Source organism: Phoenix dactylifera, unplaced genomic scaffold, assembly GCF_009389715.1.
Source record: "Phoenix dactylifera cultivar Barhee BC4 unplaced genomic scaffold, palm_55x_up_171113_PBpolish2nd_filt_p 002400F, whole genome shotgun sequence".
Taxonomy (NCBI): domain Eukaryota; kingdom Viridiplantae; phylum Streptophyta; class Magnoliopsida; order Arecales; family Arecaceae; genus Phoenix; species Phoenix dactylifera.
Genome location: NW_024069626.1, coordinates 1,806 through 17,831, shown reverse-complemented (window position 1 = coordinate 17,831; position 16,026 = coordinate 1,806). Strand labels below are relative to the sequence as shown.

The 16,026-nt window shown below is 38.8% G+C and overlaps 2 protein-coding genes across 2 annotated transcripts; one reads left to right on the top strand and one right to left on the bottom strand.

The window, feature by feature from the left end:
* Positions 1 to 724: 724 nt before the first annotated feature.
* Positions 725 to 5,215, top strand: LOC120109568 (shikimate kinase 3, chloroplastic-like). The gene is made up of 10 exons (XM_039123298.1): positions 725 to 1,227; positions 2,527 to 2,573; positions 2,720 to 2,774; positions 2,879 to 2,951; positions 3,091 to 3,178; positions 3,431 to 3,513; positions 3,632 to 3,761; positions 4,267 to 4,345; positions 4,743 to 4,807; positions 4,960 to 5,215. The coding sequence occupies exons 1-10, from the start codon at positions 1,008 to 1,010 to the stop codon at positions 5,029 to 5,031; spliced, it is 912 nt and encodes a 303-aa protein (XP_038979226.1). The 5' UTR covers positions 725 to 1,007; the 3' UTR covers positions 5,032 to 5,215.
* Positions 5,216 to 10,375: 5,160 nt separating this feature from the next.
* Positions 10,376 to 14,911, bottom strand: LOC120109569 (laccase-15-like). The gene is made up of 5 exons (XM_039123299.1): positions 14,856 to 14,911; positions 13,832 to 14,073; positions 13,059 to 13,184; positions 10,658 to 11,581; positions 10,376 to 10,506 (listed from the first exon to the last, which is right to left on the bottom strand). The coding sequence occupies exons 1-5, from the start codon at positions 14,909 to 14,911 to the stop codon at positions 10,376 to 10,378; spliced, it is 1,479 nt and encodes a 492-aa protein (XP_038979227.1).
* Positions 14,912 to 16,026: the final 1,115 nt, after the last annotated feature.

Here is a 16,026-nt window from a genome sequence, read left to right as displayed (position 1 = left end):
GGGTTTGCTCTCTAAATGTCAGGAAAAGGTTATAGCATTTTCAAAATTTCTTCATCTTCCGGGACAATATTTGCTTTTATATTTAAGCAAATATCTAAATACTTTCTCTTTTTTTCCATATATTAGAATTATAAAAGAACTTTTTGAAAAACGTATTATCTCATTAACATGTACATGATACTATATAATATTTAAAATTATATTTTGATAAATAAAATATATTTTTATATTTTATATGACATATATATAATGAAACATTCACAAGTGCATGCTAGCAAAGTACAATATTGTATAATTTAAATATATTATTTTCTAATTTTATTGGATGCATCTGTACTCGTAATGTATAAATGATCATTTTAGCAAAAAAAAACTGCATAACATATTATAACATATATTATCTGTAACATAATATTCATCACATAACCTTTTTTTTTTTTTGAGAAAATATGTCTCTTTTTTTATGGATATCTTTTGATGCCAGAGATAGATTTATGAACAAATCTAATAATCCTAGGCTTCCTGTGTCCTGTGTCCATACAGAATTATCTCCAAAATTGTGTGCATATTTAAAAAATCCCAGCATTAAGAGGTCAAAACTAGCACTGTAGGAAGGAGGGTTAATTTGGTACTTTGAAATATATATTTTTTTAAAGAAATGCAACTGCTCGAACGCGTCAGGATCCCGGCAAGCCGACTATAAATATTTACCGACTCTCCACCGCCCCCGGCCCGGCCTCCCTCCCCCGCTACCCTGCGCCACCTCCGCCGCTTATCGTGCGCCGCCCCCGCCGGCGGCCTCCCCAAACCCGAGGGTTCCGAGATTCGCCATAAGGGCCTCGCCTCGATCCTTCCAGTCACCCGCCGGTTCCAACCCTCCGGTCTCCTTCGATCGCGAAACAATGACGGATTTCCGGTTCTCCGATCGGCGGCGGAGCCTTTCGTGGTGATTTCTAGAGACAAGGGAGATATTTCTGTTTGGCTTCGGTATCTTTTGAATTGGTTGAATGATGGAGGCGAGTGCGGCTCTCAGCTTCCAGTCCTGTCCTTGGATCGCTTTCGAGAGGACTGGGGGGAAAACCGGCGGTTTCTTGAGGTTTCCGAGTGGATTCTCGGAAGAGAGGAGGGTCCAGACGCTTAGATTGGGGGATTCACGGAGGTGCCAATCTGCAGTTCGATCCAGGCACCAGGAGTTGAAGATTTCATGTTGTTATAAGAAATCCGGAGGTAATTTCTCGAGAAAGTTGCTTCCTTTTTTAACTATTATTTTGAATTATATGCATTGAAATAGGATTGTTTTTTTGATTGTCACGGGAAATTTCCATGTTTTCATGAGCTTTGGTGAATGTGAATAAAATAAATGAAGTTTTTTTTTTTTATGCTTAGTCTGTCTTATTTGGATTAAGCTATGCTCTGACTTCGTCTAAACTCCTAGATTCGAATGTTTCTTTCTGTTATATATAAGCTGGATGTTTTTTAATTAGGGGTAAATACTGTGAAGATTGGAACGTTATACGTAGCTTTACTATTTCTTATGTAGTAATTAAACAGATCTAAACTTTTAAGTTTTTCTAGAAGCAGATGCGAAGGATGTCGAAGAAACCTTCAACCCGGTGGGTGGATTTATGTCTCGCTTATTGTAAGAGAGAGGTTCTGTAAATAGTTCCGCGAGACTCTCCTGGGAAAAACATCATAACCTCACATACGTTAGCTGTTTGCAAATAGTCCTGTTAGATTCTCTTGGCAGTTGAGTTAGATTTTTATCATGCTTTTGGTTTCTGTGACCATGGGGACGGTGAACTGTTATGATGGTTATTTCGAACTCCTGATGGGTACATTTGGATCATAGTGCAATCATGCATTGAAATCTCTCTGTCATATCACTTACTGGTTGGTTCATTTGCAAGTTCGGACTTGCCGATGTTTGCTTGAGCTGTGCCACAAAAATGAAAAAGTGATTTCCCATTGATCTATTTATCATCCGTGTTTGTTCAAAAAAATCAGATTATTGTGATCGGTCACTTCATTATTAAGCTTATGTGCAGAAATGAGACTGCTCTGACTCTTCATAGTTTTTTGTTAAATTATTTCGAAGAAAGCTAATTCTTTTCAACATATCGACCCACATATTTCTACCATCTGGTTATCCTATTTGGAACTATTACCCTGTGATTTGTTACTTATGAACTGACTGGGGCATATGGTTGATTTCAACTGTTAGCCGCATCAGATTTATTCCAGCTTCCCTACAAGAGTATAGAACTTTCTGCTTCTCTGTGTACAGGCCACTCCAATAAGAATGCTTGATATGACCTTATTGCTATTCTTATTCTCAATGACTTTATATGACATAAGATCACTACTATGATTGATGTATTTTGCTGAATTAAGATTTTCAATAACTGAAAATTAGCTTCTTCTGAGATATCTGTCATGGTACATGGTTATGGTTTTGTTGGTAATAAATATTCTATATTATCCTTTTCATAGCTAAGTTAATTTATATTGCATTTTAATGGCATGTAGGGTCGGAGAACTTTCATAACTCAGTTGATGAAGCCCTCATACTAAAGGTACGAAATCATTCTCAAGATGAATAGCAGTAAGTTTTTGTGGCTGGGGGAATAGCTATGTTAAGTTTTTGTGGCTGGGGGAATAGCTATGTTGTTGCATTGATTCTTTCACAGCATCATCTGATTCGGTGCTGGCATAATTGCAGAGAAAGTCGGAAGATGTTCTTCCTTACTTGAATGGACGGTGTCTATATCTAGTTGGTTAGTTTCCTTTTCCCACCCGTTGGGCAAGAAATGGTTGATATTGTAGCAGCGACAATTGTTGTATGCATTTTTGCAATGGTTGAGTATTTGGTTTTATGCAGGAATGATGGGATCCGGGAAGACCACAGTGGGAAAGATATTATCAGAAGTGTTAGGTTATTCTTTTTTTGACAGGTTAGTATTGTTAGTCATGATGTAGCATGAATGAATAGTTTTGCTTTGGAGGACTTCTCAGATGAATCTTTTAGAGCTTAGTTGTATGATGGCTTTTTTCCTAGGAGATAATAATCCTTCATGTTTGCTGGTGTTGCAGTGACAAATTGGTTGAGCAGGCTGTTGGAATATCTTCTGTTGCTCAGATTTTTAAGGAGCACAGTGAGGCTTTCTTCAGAGATAATGAGGTACCATTTTGGAAATTACTGCCATTAAACTGTGGACATGGTTCAAAATAAATTCTGATCTATGTTCTTTCATCTTGAATCTTCCAGGATATTTTGTAATTAGTAGATGATAGATTAATCTCCTACCTCCATTATGGAATAGCCGATGCAAATGAATGGGTCATTGTTTATTGTCAATATGCTTGTTTATATCTATAATAGGAACAACAACTTTTCTAAGCTATTCCTTTTCTTTCTGTATTCATATCTTAGAGTAAAGTGCTTCGGGATTTGTCTTCAATGCGCCGTTTAGTTGTTGCAACTGGAGGTGGTGCTGTGATTCGACCAATTAACTGGTAATAGACTTGATTGAAAACATGTTATCTGTCTTACCTTCTCTGAAGCTATCTAAACTGGGTTCCTCTGAAAACAAAGAAAGAATATGAGTTGGGTGTTACTACTTTGAATTGCCAGGAGATATATGAAAGAAGGAATAAGCGTTTGGTTAGACGTTCCTTTGGATGCTCTGGCGAGGCGGATTGCTGCTGTGGGGACTGATTCTCGCCCTCTTTTGCATCAAGAACCTGGTGATCCCTACACAAAGGTAGCCACCCTGCCATTTGAGGGGAGGGAAAAAACTACTTGTTGCACAATCACATAGATAGCCTATTTGTAGCAGTCATGGTTCCAAGGAGAGACCATTGAGTTCGAGGCAGGGATATATATGATGTTTATATTGGTTCACACTTCAGAGGCTCCATTCTTGCCCTTAACATGCAAGTTCTTTCTCTCATTGAAGGAATGTGTTTGAAATTCCAAGTCACATTTATTGTGGTCAACTAACCTGTGAGGATCCATGCGGCGTGTCCCACGTCGGCTGGGTACTGGGTAGATCTTGGGTACTCATATAGAGCCAAGGAATCAAAATAACATCTTCTGGCTAGCCTTTTTGGGTGAGGTTCTGAGTTGTGACATAACCAACCTGCTATCACGTAATGGTTGCCAGTCCACTATAAAGGACCGTGAACTAAGTTTGGGGAGTGTTAAAATGATTTATATTATGTGCAATCAATAGGTGGATGTATCATTTGACAGTTACATTGCTGCAGGCTTTTATGAAGCTGACCACACTCTCTGAAAAAAGGGGCAAGGCCTATGCCAATGCTGATGCAAGAGTTTGCCTAGAACGTATGTTTGAAAAATATGTTGGTTACATCTTCTCTCATCTATTTTCTTCTCCCCATTCAGGCCATGATTGAAATCTATAGTTCATTTTCAGTTAGGTTGATTATGGTGCTCTATATGCATCTTATATTTCTTTCTCATTTCATTATACTTTCAAATGTTTTTCTTAATTCATCTATGTTGCATTCTCAGATCAAAGTTTATTGATATTTTCCACTTCCATTTCGTCTCATGGTTTGGGTTTTTACGTATACACTAGAAATACTACATTCTAGGGGGCTATTTGGATGTGCTCTTAGTCATTAAGTATACCTGTTGGCTTGATTGCTCATTTTATTCATTTCTTCAGGAACTCCTTGATGCAATTTACCAAACTACATTTTCTTTATCAATTGTGCAGATATAGCAAATAAACAGGGTCATGACGACGTTTCTGCACTCACGCCTACTGCTATCGCTATTGAGGTACCTAATCCTGGTTCTCATGTTTAAACCTTTTCACTTAAATCCTTTTTTTCCCCCTGCATCCATTAACTGGTGTATTGGAGCTGGAAGCTCACAATATTGGACTGCTGGAAAAGAAAACTTCTGAGTAAACTTATCTTTCTGTTTGGCAGGCATTAATAAAGATTGAGTGTTTTCTTACGGAGAATGCGGCTGTTAGTAATCGTTCATACCTTCAGGGATGAAGGCCAGAGACGATCGTGGTTCTTGTACTGTATCTTGTACCATTTCACTTTTTGTTGATTTTAAGTATTTGTTCATTGAAATGTAGTAACTACACAGCCCAGCTTCTGTAAATGAACTGACATAGTAAAGGCCTTGAAATCTGAAAGAATCTCCAAAATCATTTCATCTCAGAAACCAGAAAAATGCTGAACAACTGCATAAATTTTTGGTAGTGCATTGTATCTAGAATATCAATTAAGCAATCCTGAGTCTAATTGACTGTTTAATTTGGCTTGTTTGTGATGTGCAATAACCATTGCCTTGACCTCATATTGGCTTTGTATAACTCAATTTCTTATAATTGTTAATATAATTTTGTATCCTGAAACAGTAATTTGTGTAATTTGTTTTGTATATCGCGAACTATATGTGATCTTTCTCTTTAGCTTCTGATAAATTAAATTTATTGTGCTTTGAAGTCATGAATGAGTTCAGGTTTACGTGAATTGGGCTTGCCAGCTAAATAATAATTTTAGGTTCAAGTCTTGAATAGTGTATTCTCAAGCATTTGAATCCAGATAATTATATTTTAGATAGATCTTCCTTATTCTCTTAAAAAAGAAAAGTTTTTTTTTCCACGTTGAAGTAGGTTATAGATGAGTTTAGGTATGTTGCTCTTCACCAAACACATTTATCAAAACATCTTGACCAATCTTTCTGAGTCAAAAGTGGCAGCCACCTAAATCAGTACTCCCCCTCAACAACCAACACGCAGGTCTAGTGTTACTAATATTTCTCTGTCATTAACAATCCAAATCTTTTTGCTAACTTGCAAACACTGTTCCATTCATTAGCCACAGGCATCACACATTCACACCTGCGACACTAAAGAATTTTTAAAAAACAAGCACTCTGTCTACTATGGCTTAAATGGAGAACGAGAATGTTGCTTCCACGTTGATGATTTCTGGTTTCTGGAATGGCATTGAAACGATGGCTATCAAAGAGCTACATTTTTTTCTTTTTGAAATGGACAAAAAATGTGATTCTTTAGCAGCTATTGTCGCAATGCGGAAAACCCTAGGGTAAATCCTCTAAAATCTTGCTTGCAGAAAATTTCTGAATGTGTGTGACATTTGTACAATTTGGTTCCACATGCAAAAAAACTGAAATAATTGTATAATTTCCCCATAATTAAGATAAGAGGAAGCCCTTTTCCCTTAAAAATATTGACAAAATCCTATGACCTTGCAAATATTGATCCGTCCCTCCCACTGATTAGGGCAGCAAAAGAATTTATTTGACTTGCTGAAATTAATCCAAAATTAATTCAGTACAACCCAATTGAAATTACTTTGGACTAGATTGGATTTCGGTAACTAAATTTTCAATCCAAGCCAAACCAATCTCAAACTAATATAATATATATTTTAATTAATATGATATATACTTATAAAATTAACTTTTATTATACAATTAGTTAATTTGGACAACACTGATCACTATATATGGTAGTCAATCAAATCAAATTTATTTTTATTATACAATTCAACCTCATGTGCTTGACCTGCTTGCCCCTCCCCCATTAATCAAATACGGCCGGTACATATAAAGCTACTCATAAATTTATCTATTTACCCTTTCCAACATATCACTAAAAAATATCAATAAAAATCACAACTGGTGTCCATAACATAGCCATGATCTCCTCTTCTTTTACTCTAAATCTCAATTACATATATGAGGACTATGTAGATATATTATTAGTCCCACATTAGTTATTCATTGGCTAGATTTTAGATATTTATACAGAATCAAAGAATTCAAATAATACCTTCCGACTAGGCATTTTAGGTGAGGTTCCGAGTTGTTATAAATAATATCAGAGCGAACTATGTGGATTAGGGAACACTGCAGCATAAATCCATTAGAACTGACCACGAGTCGATTATGGTGCTTGTGATTAGAATTAAATTTAAATAATACTTTTCGGCTAACTATTTTAAGTAAAGTTCTAAATTGTTTCTAACATGCATGCTAATAACTCACTCTCTCTCATACCACATGGCATCAATATTCTCAATTAGATACCCATAGATCACTCTCTCTGTCTTTCAAACCCCACAACATCGATTATCCGCAATATCGTGAACTGTTCTCTAGTAAATCATTTGTTCTTTCTAGGCTAGCTCATTGCAGGAGTTATTTGCAAGAGAATGAATTTAAAAAAAGAACAAAAGAGAAAAAAAATAATCCATGCAATTTTCAGCTACTCATAATTACATCATCCGTAGCCAACCTCTTCCCATGCAAATCCACCTTAATTTTTTCTCCCCATTTACAAACCTTCCATTATTTATACAACATACATATCACAACAAAGATGAAACACGGTACGTACCAAAGAACTAGCACACAAGAGAAGCTAACTAGATCTTTTAGAATATTTTCTTAGTAGAAACTAGAGCTGACTATTAAACCTAACATACTGTCTTAAGGTACGTGCACTCCAAAGCCAAAGACCATACAAACTTCTCCTTTCTAACTTTCTTCATATGTACATACGTAGGAGGCAAACTTATTCTTAGGCTGTCTATGGTTCTCACGTTGCGAGCGGTGGTGACCTCTTTTTTGGGAGCGAGCACCTAATGTCATCCATGTTGGCGTTCGCCGGTAGCCGGAAGCGTCGCATGAAGCTCCCCACTGCATCTCCATCTGGTGCCACTTGTCCGTCTTGTCCTCCTCCTCCTTTACCCTCTCTCTCCATTAATCCTCAGCACGGTTCCCTCCTCCACGGTGGGCCTTATTCATCTATTGTGGGCTATACTCCTTTTGGGCCTTGTTGGACCTTACTCATCCATTGTGGGCTGTATTTATTTTGGGCCCTTTTCATCCATTGTTGGTCGTATTCTTTTTGGGCTTTATTTGGCTCTATTTATCCATCGTGGGCCATATTCATTTTGGCTTAGTTCATCCATTGTAGGCTGTATTTCTTTTGGGCCTTGTTAGGCCCTGTTCATCCATTGTAGCCCCTGATGGGCCCAAGTCATCCATTGTGGGCCAATTCATTTATTTTGGACCAAAATAAAAAAAAATGAAGAGAGAGAAACAAACTTTCTTTTTCTCTACTTGACTCGTGGACTAGATACATTGATTGATCTAGGTCAACCTGGACTGAATAGGCCAAGCCTCTGATTGGACCTAACCAAGTGAATTGCGTCCGAAACTAAGTGGATCATGCTCGAAAGCTTAACTAGCCTTAGATCGTGTATCTCTCTCTCTAAGCAAGCCCACATTCTGACTAAATCTAGCCCTTTCCCCTAATAATCATTTTTGTTATCATCATTGCATGTTCATTTTGTGAATCACACTTCTAGCCATATAATAATTTGACTTTAATTAAGGTTGATCATTATTTTTTGTGGATCAGTAGTCTATCATAATAATTGTATTGAATCTATTTTATTCCAAATATAAATAATTTTAATCGATCTTGTTGTGAATTGATCTCTGATTTGAAGTGAACTTGCATCAAAATGATAATTTCAATCTTAGATTTTAGTTAGTCACTTATCTAATCTTGTTAGTTTATATAAATTTTTTTATAATTAATCTAAATTTATCTACCATACTGATTTTGATCAGAAGAATAAGATCTTGAATTTAGATTACTTAATAAGATGAGCATCTAAATTTGAAAAGACTAATTTTTATTTTTTGGGAGGGGGGGGGGGGGGGAGGGGGAGAGTGGGGCATGGATGTGAGAATAATGGGCTGAAGCCGGCAGACTACGACAGAGGATTGCGACCGCTATCCTCTATTTTGAATCTCTCGAGCGAGTTGGGAGCTGAGGCGCCGTGGCCGCCGATTACGCTCGACTGCTGCGGGAATTACGACGGCGAGTCGTTCAAAATTTTCCAATAAAAACCCTCCTCCTCTGTTGCTTGATCCTCCTCCGAGCCTCTTTTCCATCTCCTCACTCTTACTCCTACTCCGGTGGCCGGCGTGCCACCCCGGCCAAGCACTACCACCCAAGATATCTCTCCCCTATTTTCCCCTGTTCCAAGATCCATTTTGTCGCCGGAAGCGCCGCCGCTGCCGCCGCCGGCCATCGGACCAAGCCTACCTCGGCCGAGATCCTTCTCCTCCGTCGACGTGCCGGTGAGCCTCCCTTCTCTCTGTTCTTCCATTTCTGGTTAAACCGAAGGGCGAAGATAGGATTGATGGCTGCGATATCTCTATCAGATGAAAAAATGTATACAAAGTTTAATAAAGTCTCCTAATGTTGGGCGTTGCTCTCCTATTATTTCTTTTCCATAGGTCAAGACTCGAGAGAAGTAGAAATCGATGAAGCAAAGATGCATGGATAGAGTCGAGCTGGGGCATCTGGTTTTAATATTAGAATAGTAGAACTAAAAAGAAAAAGATTGTTGTTTAATTAGATTCCTTTTTTTTTCTTAGTTACAATTCCAACCGTGTTTGACATGAAACAGATGAAATAATGCAATGTTTGAAACAAAGTTGGAAAAACTAAAACGTAAGCAATCAATGTAAGTGCTTGAAGTGTTTACCTTAGCATACAATGAAAATTGAAAAATCCAAGTTCCTCCACCTCCTCCTTCTTGATATGTTCTTAAGAGCTTATCGAATGAATCAGCGTGGGATATACAAGACTACTTACTGTCAGATTGAATAACATGAAGTTAAGCTAAGCCCATCTGTACAGCATAATAGTTTCATTTTGTAAGGGCTCTTGCAAAACATAGATCGATATGATCCTTCCTGCCTTTGTTTAATCCCAATCTATATTAACGAACATAGTTAAAGACATAAAATCCAATCAAGAATCTGTAACGTAGGGTGTAACTGAGAAAGCAAAACAGAGGATCCCAGACTCTTCGCTAGTTAAAAAAAATAATAGAGCAGATGACAGGAAAGAGAGAGAATGAAAAGAAAATGGTTAAGAAGGCCAGGAGCTTTTCCTTTGATTAGCTTCTTCTGTCTTCTTGTCCTTCCTCCCCTCCTAGCGAGCAGCCAAAAAGCCGGATAAGACCATTATCTCTAAAGAGAGCAGTTAATGCTGCAACGTGATCTTAGTCCGGGCGATAAAATACCGGTGGGAAGATAGGATTTACTCATACGATATTCAGAGGGCACCGGGAAAGATGCTGAAAGTCTCAGGGGCTTCACAAAAAGGGAACTGAGAGAAGCTCATATTATAATTAATATTAGAGACATTACACATATAGATCAGATGGATTTAGAAATTAAGAAGTCATCATTACATTGAGTCCTCAGAAAGCTAGTTTCCTGTTAGAATCTCGAATCAAAAAGCTACAAGGAAGGATGAACGTCTGAGCTTCTCTAGCATGGAGGCATATAACGAGGTGGGGGCAGCATCTTGGCTTGTGGATGAGCACCATCCTTCACAATGAACACAGTAGTCATGCCCCAAGTAAGGTGGCGCTCCAAGTGGCAATGCAGGTACCATACGTCTGACCACATGCATTACACAAATAAAGTACTGCAAGTTAATTGCCAAACACTAGGAAAAAAAAAAAAAAAAAACGCCTGCTTCAGTAACTAGACAAGAGAATGAGCAAGAATCCTACAATATAGACTAGCTAGTTAATTGATATAACTTACCAGGATTATTGGCCTTGAATCTGATAGCCGCCCAGCCATCCCTTGGAACATCAATGGTGTTCTTTAGAGGAGGATCCACCAAGTTATACGTCAAAGGATCCTTCCTCGCATCAAAGTTCCCAATGCCCCATCCTACCACGTAGAAGCTAAAGCCATGCAGGTGCATGGGATGGTCCTCCGCCAACACCAGCGATGTGCCCTGGAACACAACCTCCACACAAGCGCCATACTCGAACACCTTCACGTCAGTCCCCTTCCTCGGCGCCAACAAGCTCGTTGGCGGGTCATCCGCCGTGAAATTGAAGTACAACGGTGGCTTGCAAGGGAATTTATTGCCGAAAACCCCATTAATTCTCTTATAATAAGCTTGGAGTATATCGATCGAGGGGATCTCGAAGCTTATATTGTTTAGGCTTGCGGACAAGGTTGTTTTTGTTTCATTGCGTATGCTGTTCAACGAGACAGTAATGAACAAACGATGGCTAACAGTAGTGGGGACATTGATAGGGTGGTGTCCATCAGCTAGGCTTCGGAGCTTCGAAGTGAAGTTGGTTGCCGCCGCGGTGTCATTATAGAAGGGAAGGGAGGGGAAGGAGGGAGGTTTCTTATGGCAATTACTGGTGTATGTTAAGATGGCAGTGGTGGCGTTGATGTCGAAGTTGGCGATGTTCTGATAGACCAAGGCTCGGGCTGCCATGTAGTAGAGATTGGTTGGGTTCTGGTTGGCTTCTAGGAGTAGGTCCATGGTTTCCCCAGGGGCTATCAGGATATAATCTGTGGTTATGGGCTTCACGTAGCTGCCATCAGAGCCAACGACCATCAACTGATGTTTGGAAATGGAGAAGAAGAGACTGTTGCTCATTGCTGCGTTGATAACACGAAGGAGATACCTCTTCCCTTGCTCCACCACCATTCTGAAGGTTCCTAAAGGGGAGCAACATTTTTTGGTTATGCAAAATAAGAAGAATTATTAGAGTAGCAAGTTTATTAGATTATATTTTTAATGTAATTATACATGGAGTTGGGATGCAAATGAGCAGGAAGATGGGATGAATTTTATTGTTCAGCCAGGGTAGTTGGACTGGCCCTGTAGAAAATTATAAACAACCTAGTCCCAAGCTTGGTTCCTCTCCATTTCTTTACTAGAGTGACATCCATCATAAAGACTTCAATTTCACCGCAGCCACTAAAAAAAACTCCAAATACAAATAAATACATAATAAAAACATATAACAAAATAAATGAACAAGATCAAATGGGTCTCTACAGTCCAAGGGCTTTCATTCATGTACATGGCTCTGTTTTATGATGGCCAAGAAGTTAAAATCTCTATCTATAGTGGTCTGATAATGCGTGCTGTAATGATTTATGAGGCTCTCCATTTTGTTATATGCACTTATCTACATATCCAGTGGACATCTAAAAATTGACTGTTATCCAATGATGGTAGTTGTTATACAACAAATATAGAAATTTCTTTGTTTTTCTGTCCTTTTTTTTGTCAAGAGAACGCAGATATATGAAGTTGGCATGTATATTCTTATCAAGCTCGTGGGCTTTAGGCTCTGTTCTTAAAACACGCCTTAAAACACCTTCTTAAACTGTGATAAATGTTCTCAGAACACTTACAGAGAATCTAATTTCTCCTTCTCAAAAATAGATCTAAATTTTCCCTCTCAGGAAGAACAAAGAATCAAATTTTAGCTAAGTTAATCAGTTAAACGAATTTATCAAGTCACCCAAACTCTGCATCCACAAGAGTAATCAGGTCAAATAAGGTTCAGCTCTAAAATCCAGGCTTATGTGGATTCCCTTTGAGTAGAAGATTTGAGAATCGATTCAAACATTAAAAATATGGAATTCTAAACAAAAACAATCTTAAATTAGGTTACTCCATCAATGTCTTAAAATGTTTTTACAATATCGTAATTAAGTTTCTCTTTTATACTCTTATAAAGCATAACTTAGTATATCTGGAATTTAAGAAACTTTAAGAGAGGGAAGTGTGGCTCTTCTGAACCACGAGGCAAGAATAAGAAACAATGTATTAGAATTCCTTATTTCTGTATCTTTAGAACTCGTTAAACTATATAAAAGTGGCTTAATTTCCAATTTTTCACTTTCACAAACAATCCTAATTAGATTATTCTCATAAGCTTCTAGAGAAGATATCTTAATATTTTTAGAATTTAAAAAGTTTCAACAGAAGGAAGAGAGATATATACTTCTCAACCAAGAGACAGGGTTGAGAGACTAGACAAAAAGGTTTAAGTATTTGAGTTAATTATGTCTATACCTTTCTGGAAATGGTTAAATGTTTCAACTAACACTTTCAGGCCAAGTGGAGAGTCAATTGTTAGCAAACCATGAGACCAGAGCATCCCCAGAATAGACCCCTCACCTGACTTTGAGCACGGATACAGGTCTCCAGGCTGACCGTTGATTGTGAAGGCGTCTGAAACTGGGTCATTTTGTGCTTGAATGGCTTCTTCAAGTATCTCCTTCATATCTCTCTTCCACCACTCTCCTGTATTGGAAAAAAAAATCATTCATTAGGATCATTATAATTAATTTTGATGGAATTACGATACAATGTATGCTTGGGATCAATTCTCTTACAAACAGGAGTTTTAGACTATTGATTAGCTTGGTAAGAATAGAGACCTACACAAGTAATTCTAGTATATTTATTTTCCAATCTTTAGACTAGCATGCAGGAATTACAGTTAAGCCTGCACTTCTGGCTAGTTCCTTAAGTATGTAACTGATAGTAATCTATTTTCTTGAACTTGAGCGGTTTATATATCTATGATACGAAATGTACAGCAAAACTCTAAGAATTTATTGTGTTCTTGAGTCCAAAATAAGTGATGGATAATTTCTCGGTGGCTCAAAGTTCATATGAGGATTTTTCTCTCAAAAATTTCTGTGGAAGTCAAAAAGTTTATCTAGAAACCTTGATATTGGACTGCATGCTTCAGAATTATGACTGTAACAGTTGTTTCTTGATTCCAAGAACTAATTTTCTTTCTACTATGAAGTCGAATTCTTATGGAAGTATAGTTGGCCCATTTCAGAGGTCTAATGTCTGTTTAACTCCAAAAAGAAGAAGAAGAAGAATAAAAAAGAAATGGCTTGTGCAGTTGTTTGTGTGGGCTAAGGACAAGTACAAACCAAGTATGAGGAGGAATTCCTGATGGTACTTGAACGGGTAACAATTGGGAGGTTTGGGATAGACAACAATGGCTCCATGAACTGTGGCTCGATTCCAATCGTCGTGTGCATGCCACCAAACGGTCCCTTCCTCGCTTGACAGCAAGATGGTGTACTTGAACATTTTGCCTGGCTGAATTGGGCACTGGGTGATGTATGCCGGACCATCTGACCAAGGATTTCTTGGCTGTTTAACTCCATGCCTGCACTTTAAATTTTAGAAATCAATCAAGTGGCTAGCATTTTACCTAAAAAGAAGAGATAAGGCTTGTTGATATATTAATAGGGATATTATAAAGGCTTCAAATATTAAGCAATACATAGCAGTAGTCTTGAATGGATGATATAATTTGAAATTTTAGGTCCTCGGTAACTTTGATTTATACATGTTGTATTCATTAAATAAAAGTGGTTTTAAAAAATGATGACGGTGGTGCCAATCCTCGGATGAATCCCAAGCCATCAAGGTATGAGGGGTGGTCGGTAGATATAGAAGTGGTTATCATCATGTCTTGGTCTCTTCAATTCATTTCCATTCACTTGCTTCTTACAAAGTTTGGAAAAGAGAAAGACAAGGAGATCGACATGCATTATAATTATTTAGATTTATTCAAGAATTAAAACTAAAATCTCTAATAGCTAGGCAGGAGGGTGTGACCAGTGAGCCTCACTGGACATGTTAAGAAGGATGCTATAAAGCATTCAAGCGTTGTACATCAAGTCATATTGAAAATATCTTAGATGGTTAGTAAAATTCAATTCACTACTACTTAGGGACCTCAGTCTTCACATGTTTTGTATAAGATCCAAATGTGGTTGTAGCTTGTATTACTAAATTTGTTCAACCTAGACTTGTTCATGGCTAGACTGGGCTAGGTTCGGGCCGGTATGAGTAAATTTAGTTAGATTTGGGCCCAACCCAGCTCGGCATTGGGGCCTCTTTCAAGCCCGAGTATGGTAACCACTCGAGTTTTAAGCTTCAGGCCTGATCTCAGGCTTCCTCCAACTGTTTTCAGATGCTGCTTGCGAATACGACGGCATTTTCATTGCTTCTCATCCCCGAAGTGAACCTCCATTGTGATAGATCTTAGAGATCGAGCGAAGAAGGGCGAAAGCGAGTGAGATGGAGGCGTACGAGGGAGGGGGGTTAAGGTTGAAAGGGTTATGGAAGCGGAGGACGGACCAGTGGCTGGAGAAAGTGGCGGAGGATGGAGGCAGCCGAGTAGGGAGAGAGAGGGAAGATGACCAGGATGGGAGAGGGAGAGATCTGGAAGGAGGGTTCTGGAACCAGTGGTCATGGAAGACGGAGTCGTATGTGTGTGTGTGTGGAGGGGAAGGGTTGCTTGATGAATACAAAGATCCAGCTATCGTCAGGACTGAAGCAGAGGTCGTAGAGGCGGCCGAACTTGTGGCCGATGATGAGGGAGCCGAGGGAAGAGTGGCATGGATGCAGATGGAGGAAGCAAAAGACTCATCAACCTTGGATGAGGCCAGCGACTGCGTAGCAGCTGGGGAGGAGCTTGGGAGGAAAAGCCAGCGGTGCAGACATGCACATACTCGTCAGCGATGCCACAGCTGAAACTGAGGAAGAGAGGCAGACGAGATCGGACGGAGGCCGTGCGGGGGAAGGTAGATGGGCGGATGTCCGGCGGCGGGCAATGGAAGTTTTCCGAGAGGAGCGAGGGGGAGGGGGAGGAGGAGGAGAGGAGTTTCCAGTCGGCATCTCAAGTTAGAAATAAGCGGGAGTCTAGACTCTTACGGCGAACCGGGGTTGCTCGAAAATGGGATATAATTCCTTTTTCCGTGGTGTGCTCTCTTTAACCGGTTGCTTTAATTTTTGCACTCTCTTTGGGCAAACCCGTCGAACAGTAGGTGCGCATTGCTATAGGTATGTGCATACCTATGTATTTATGTATCTATATATTTTGTGTGTGTACGTATGTATGTATTGTGTGTGCGCATGCGTGCAAACTTGATATATGTTGTTGTCTCTTTCCTAATTGGTTTAAGCTTTGGAATTATTTAGTCAGTCAACATGGTATTAGGACTTAGATTTACTGGAGGTCACATGTCCAAATAATTTTTATATCAACTATTGGTTTAATTTATCCAACCTCTAGTTTAGTTTTCCATATGCGTGCTCGATCATGCACATG

Bases quoted from the DNA above. Each gene is read 5' to 3' on its own strand.
- LOC120109568 (XM_039123298.1), top strand. From the start codon at position 1,008: ATGATGGAGGCGAGTGCGGCTCTCAGCTTCCAGTCCTGTCCTTGGATC. The intron at 2,952-3,090 runs GTTAGTATTGTT...CTGGTGTTGCAG, and splicing joins GGTTATTCTTTTTTTGACAG to TGACAAATTGGTTGAGCAGG. The intron at 4,808-4,959 runs GTACCTAATCCT...TCTGTTTGGCAG, and splicing joins CTACTGCTATCGCTATTGAG to GCATTAATAAAGATTGAGTG.
- LOC120109569 (XM_039123299.1), bottom strand. From the start codon at position 14,911: ATGCCGTCGTATTCGCAAGCAGCATCTGAAAACAGTTGGAGGAAGCCT. The intron at 14,074-14,855 runs GCCTGAAGCTTA...TTTAAAGTGCAG, and splicing joins TGGAGGAAGCCTGAGATCAG to GCATGGAGTTAAACAGCCAA. The intron at 10,507-10,657 runs GTAAGTTATATC...GCATGTGGTCAG, and splicing joins ATTCAAGGCCAATAATCCTG to ACGTATGGTACCTGCATTGC.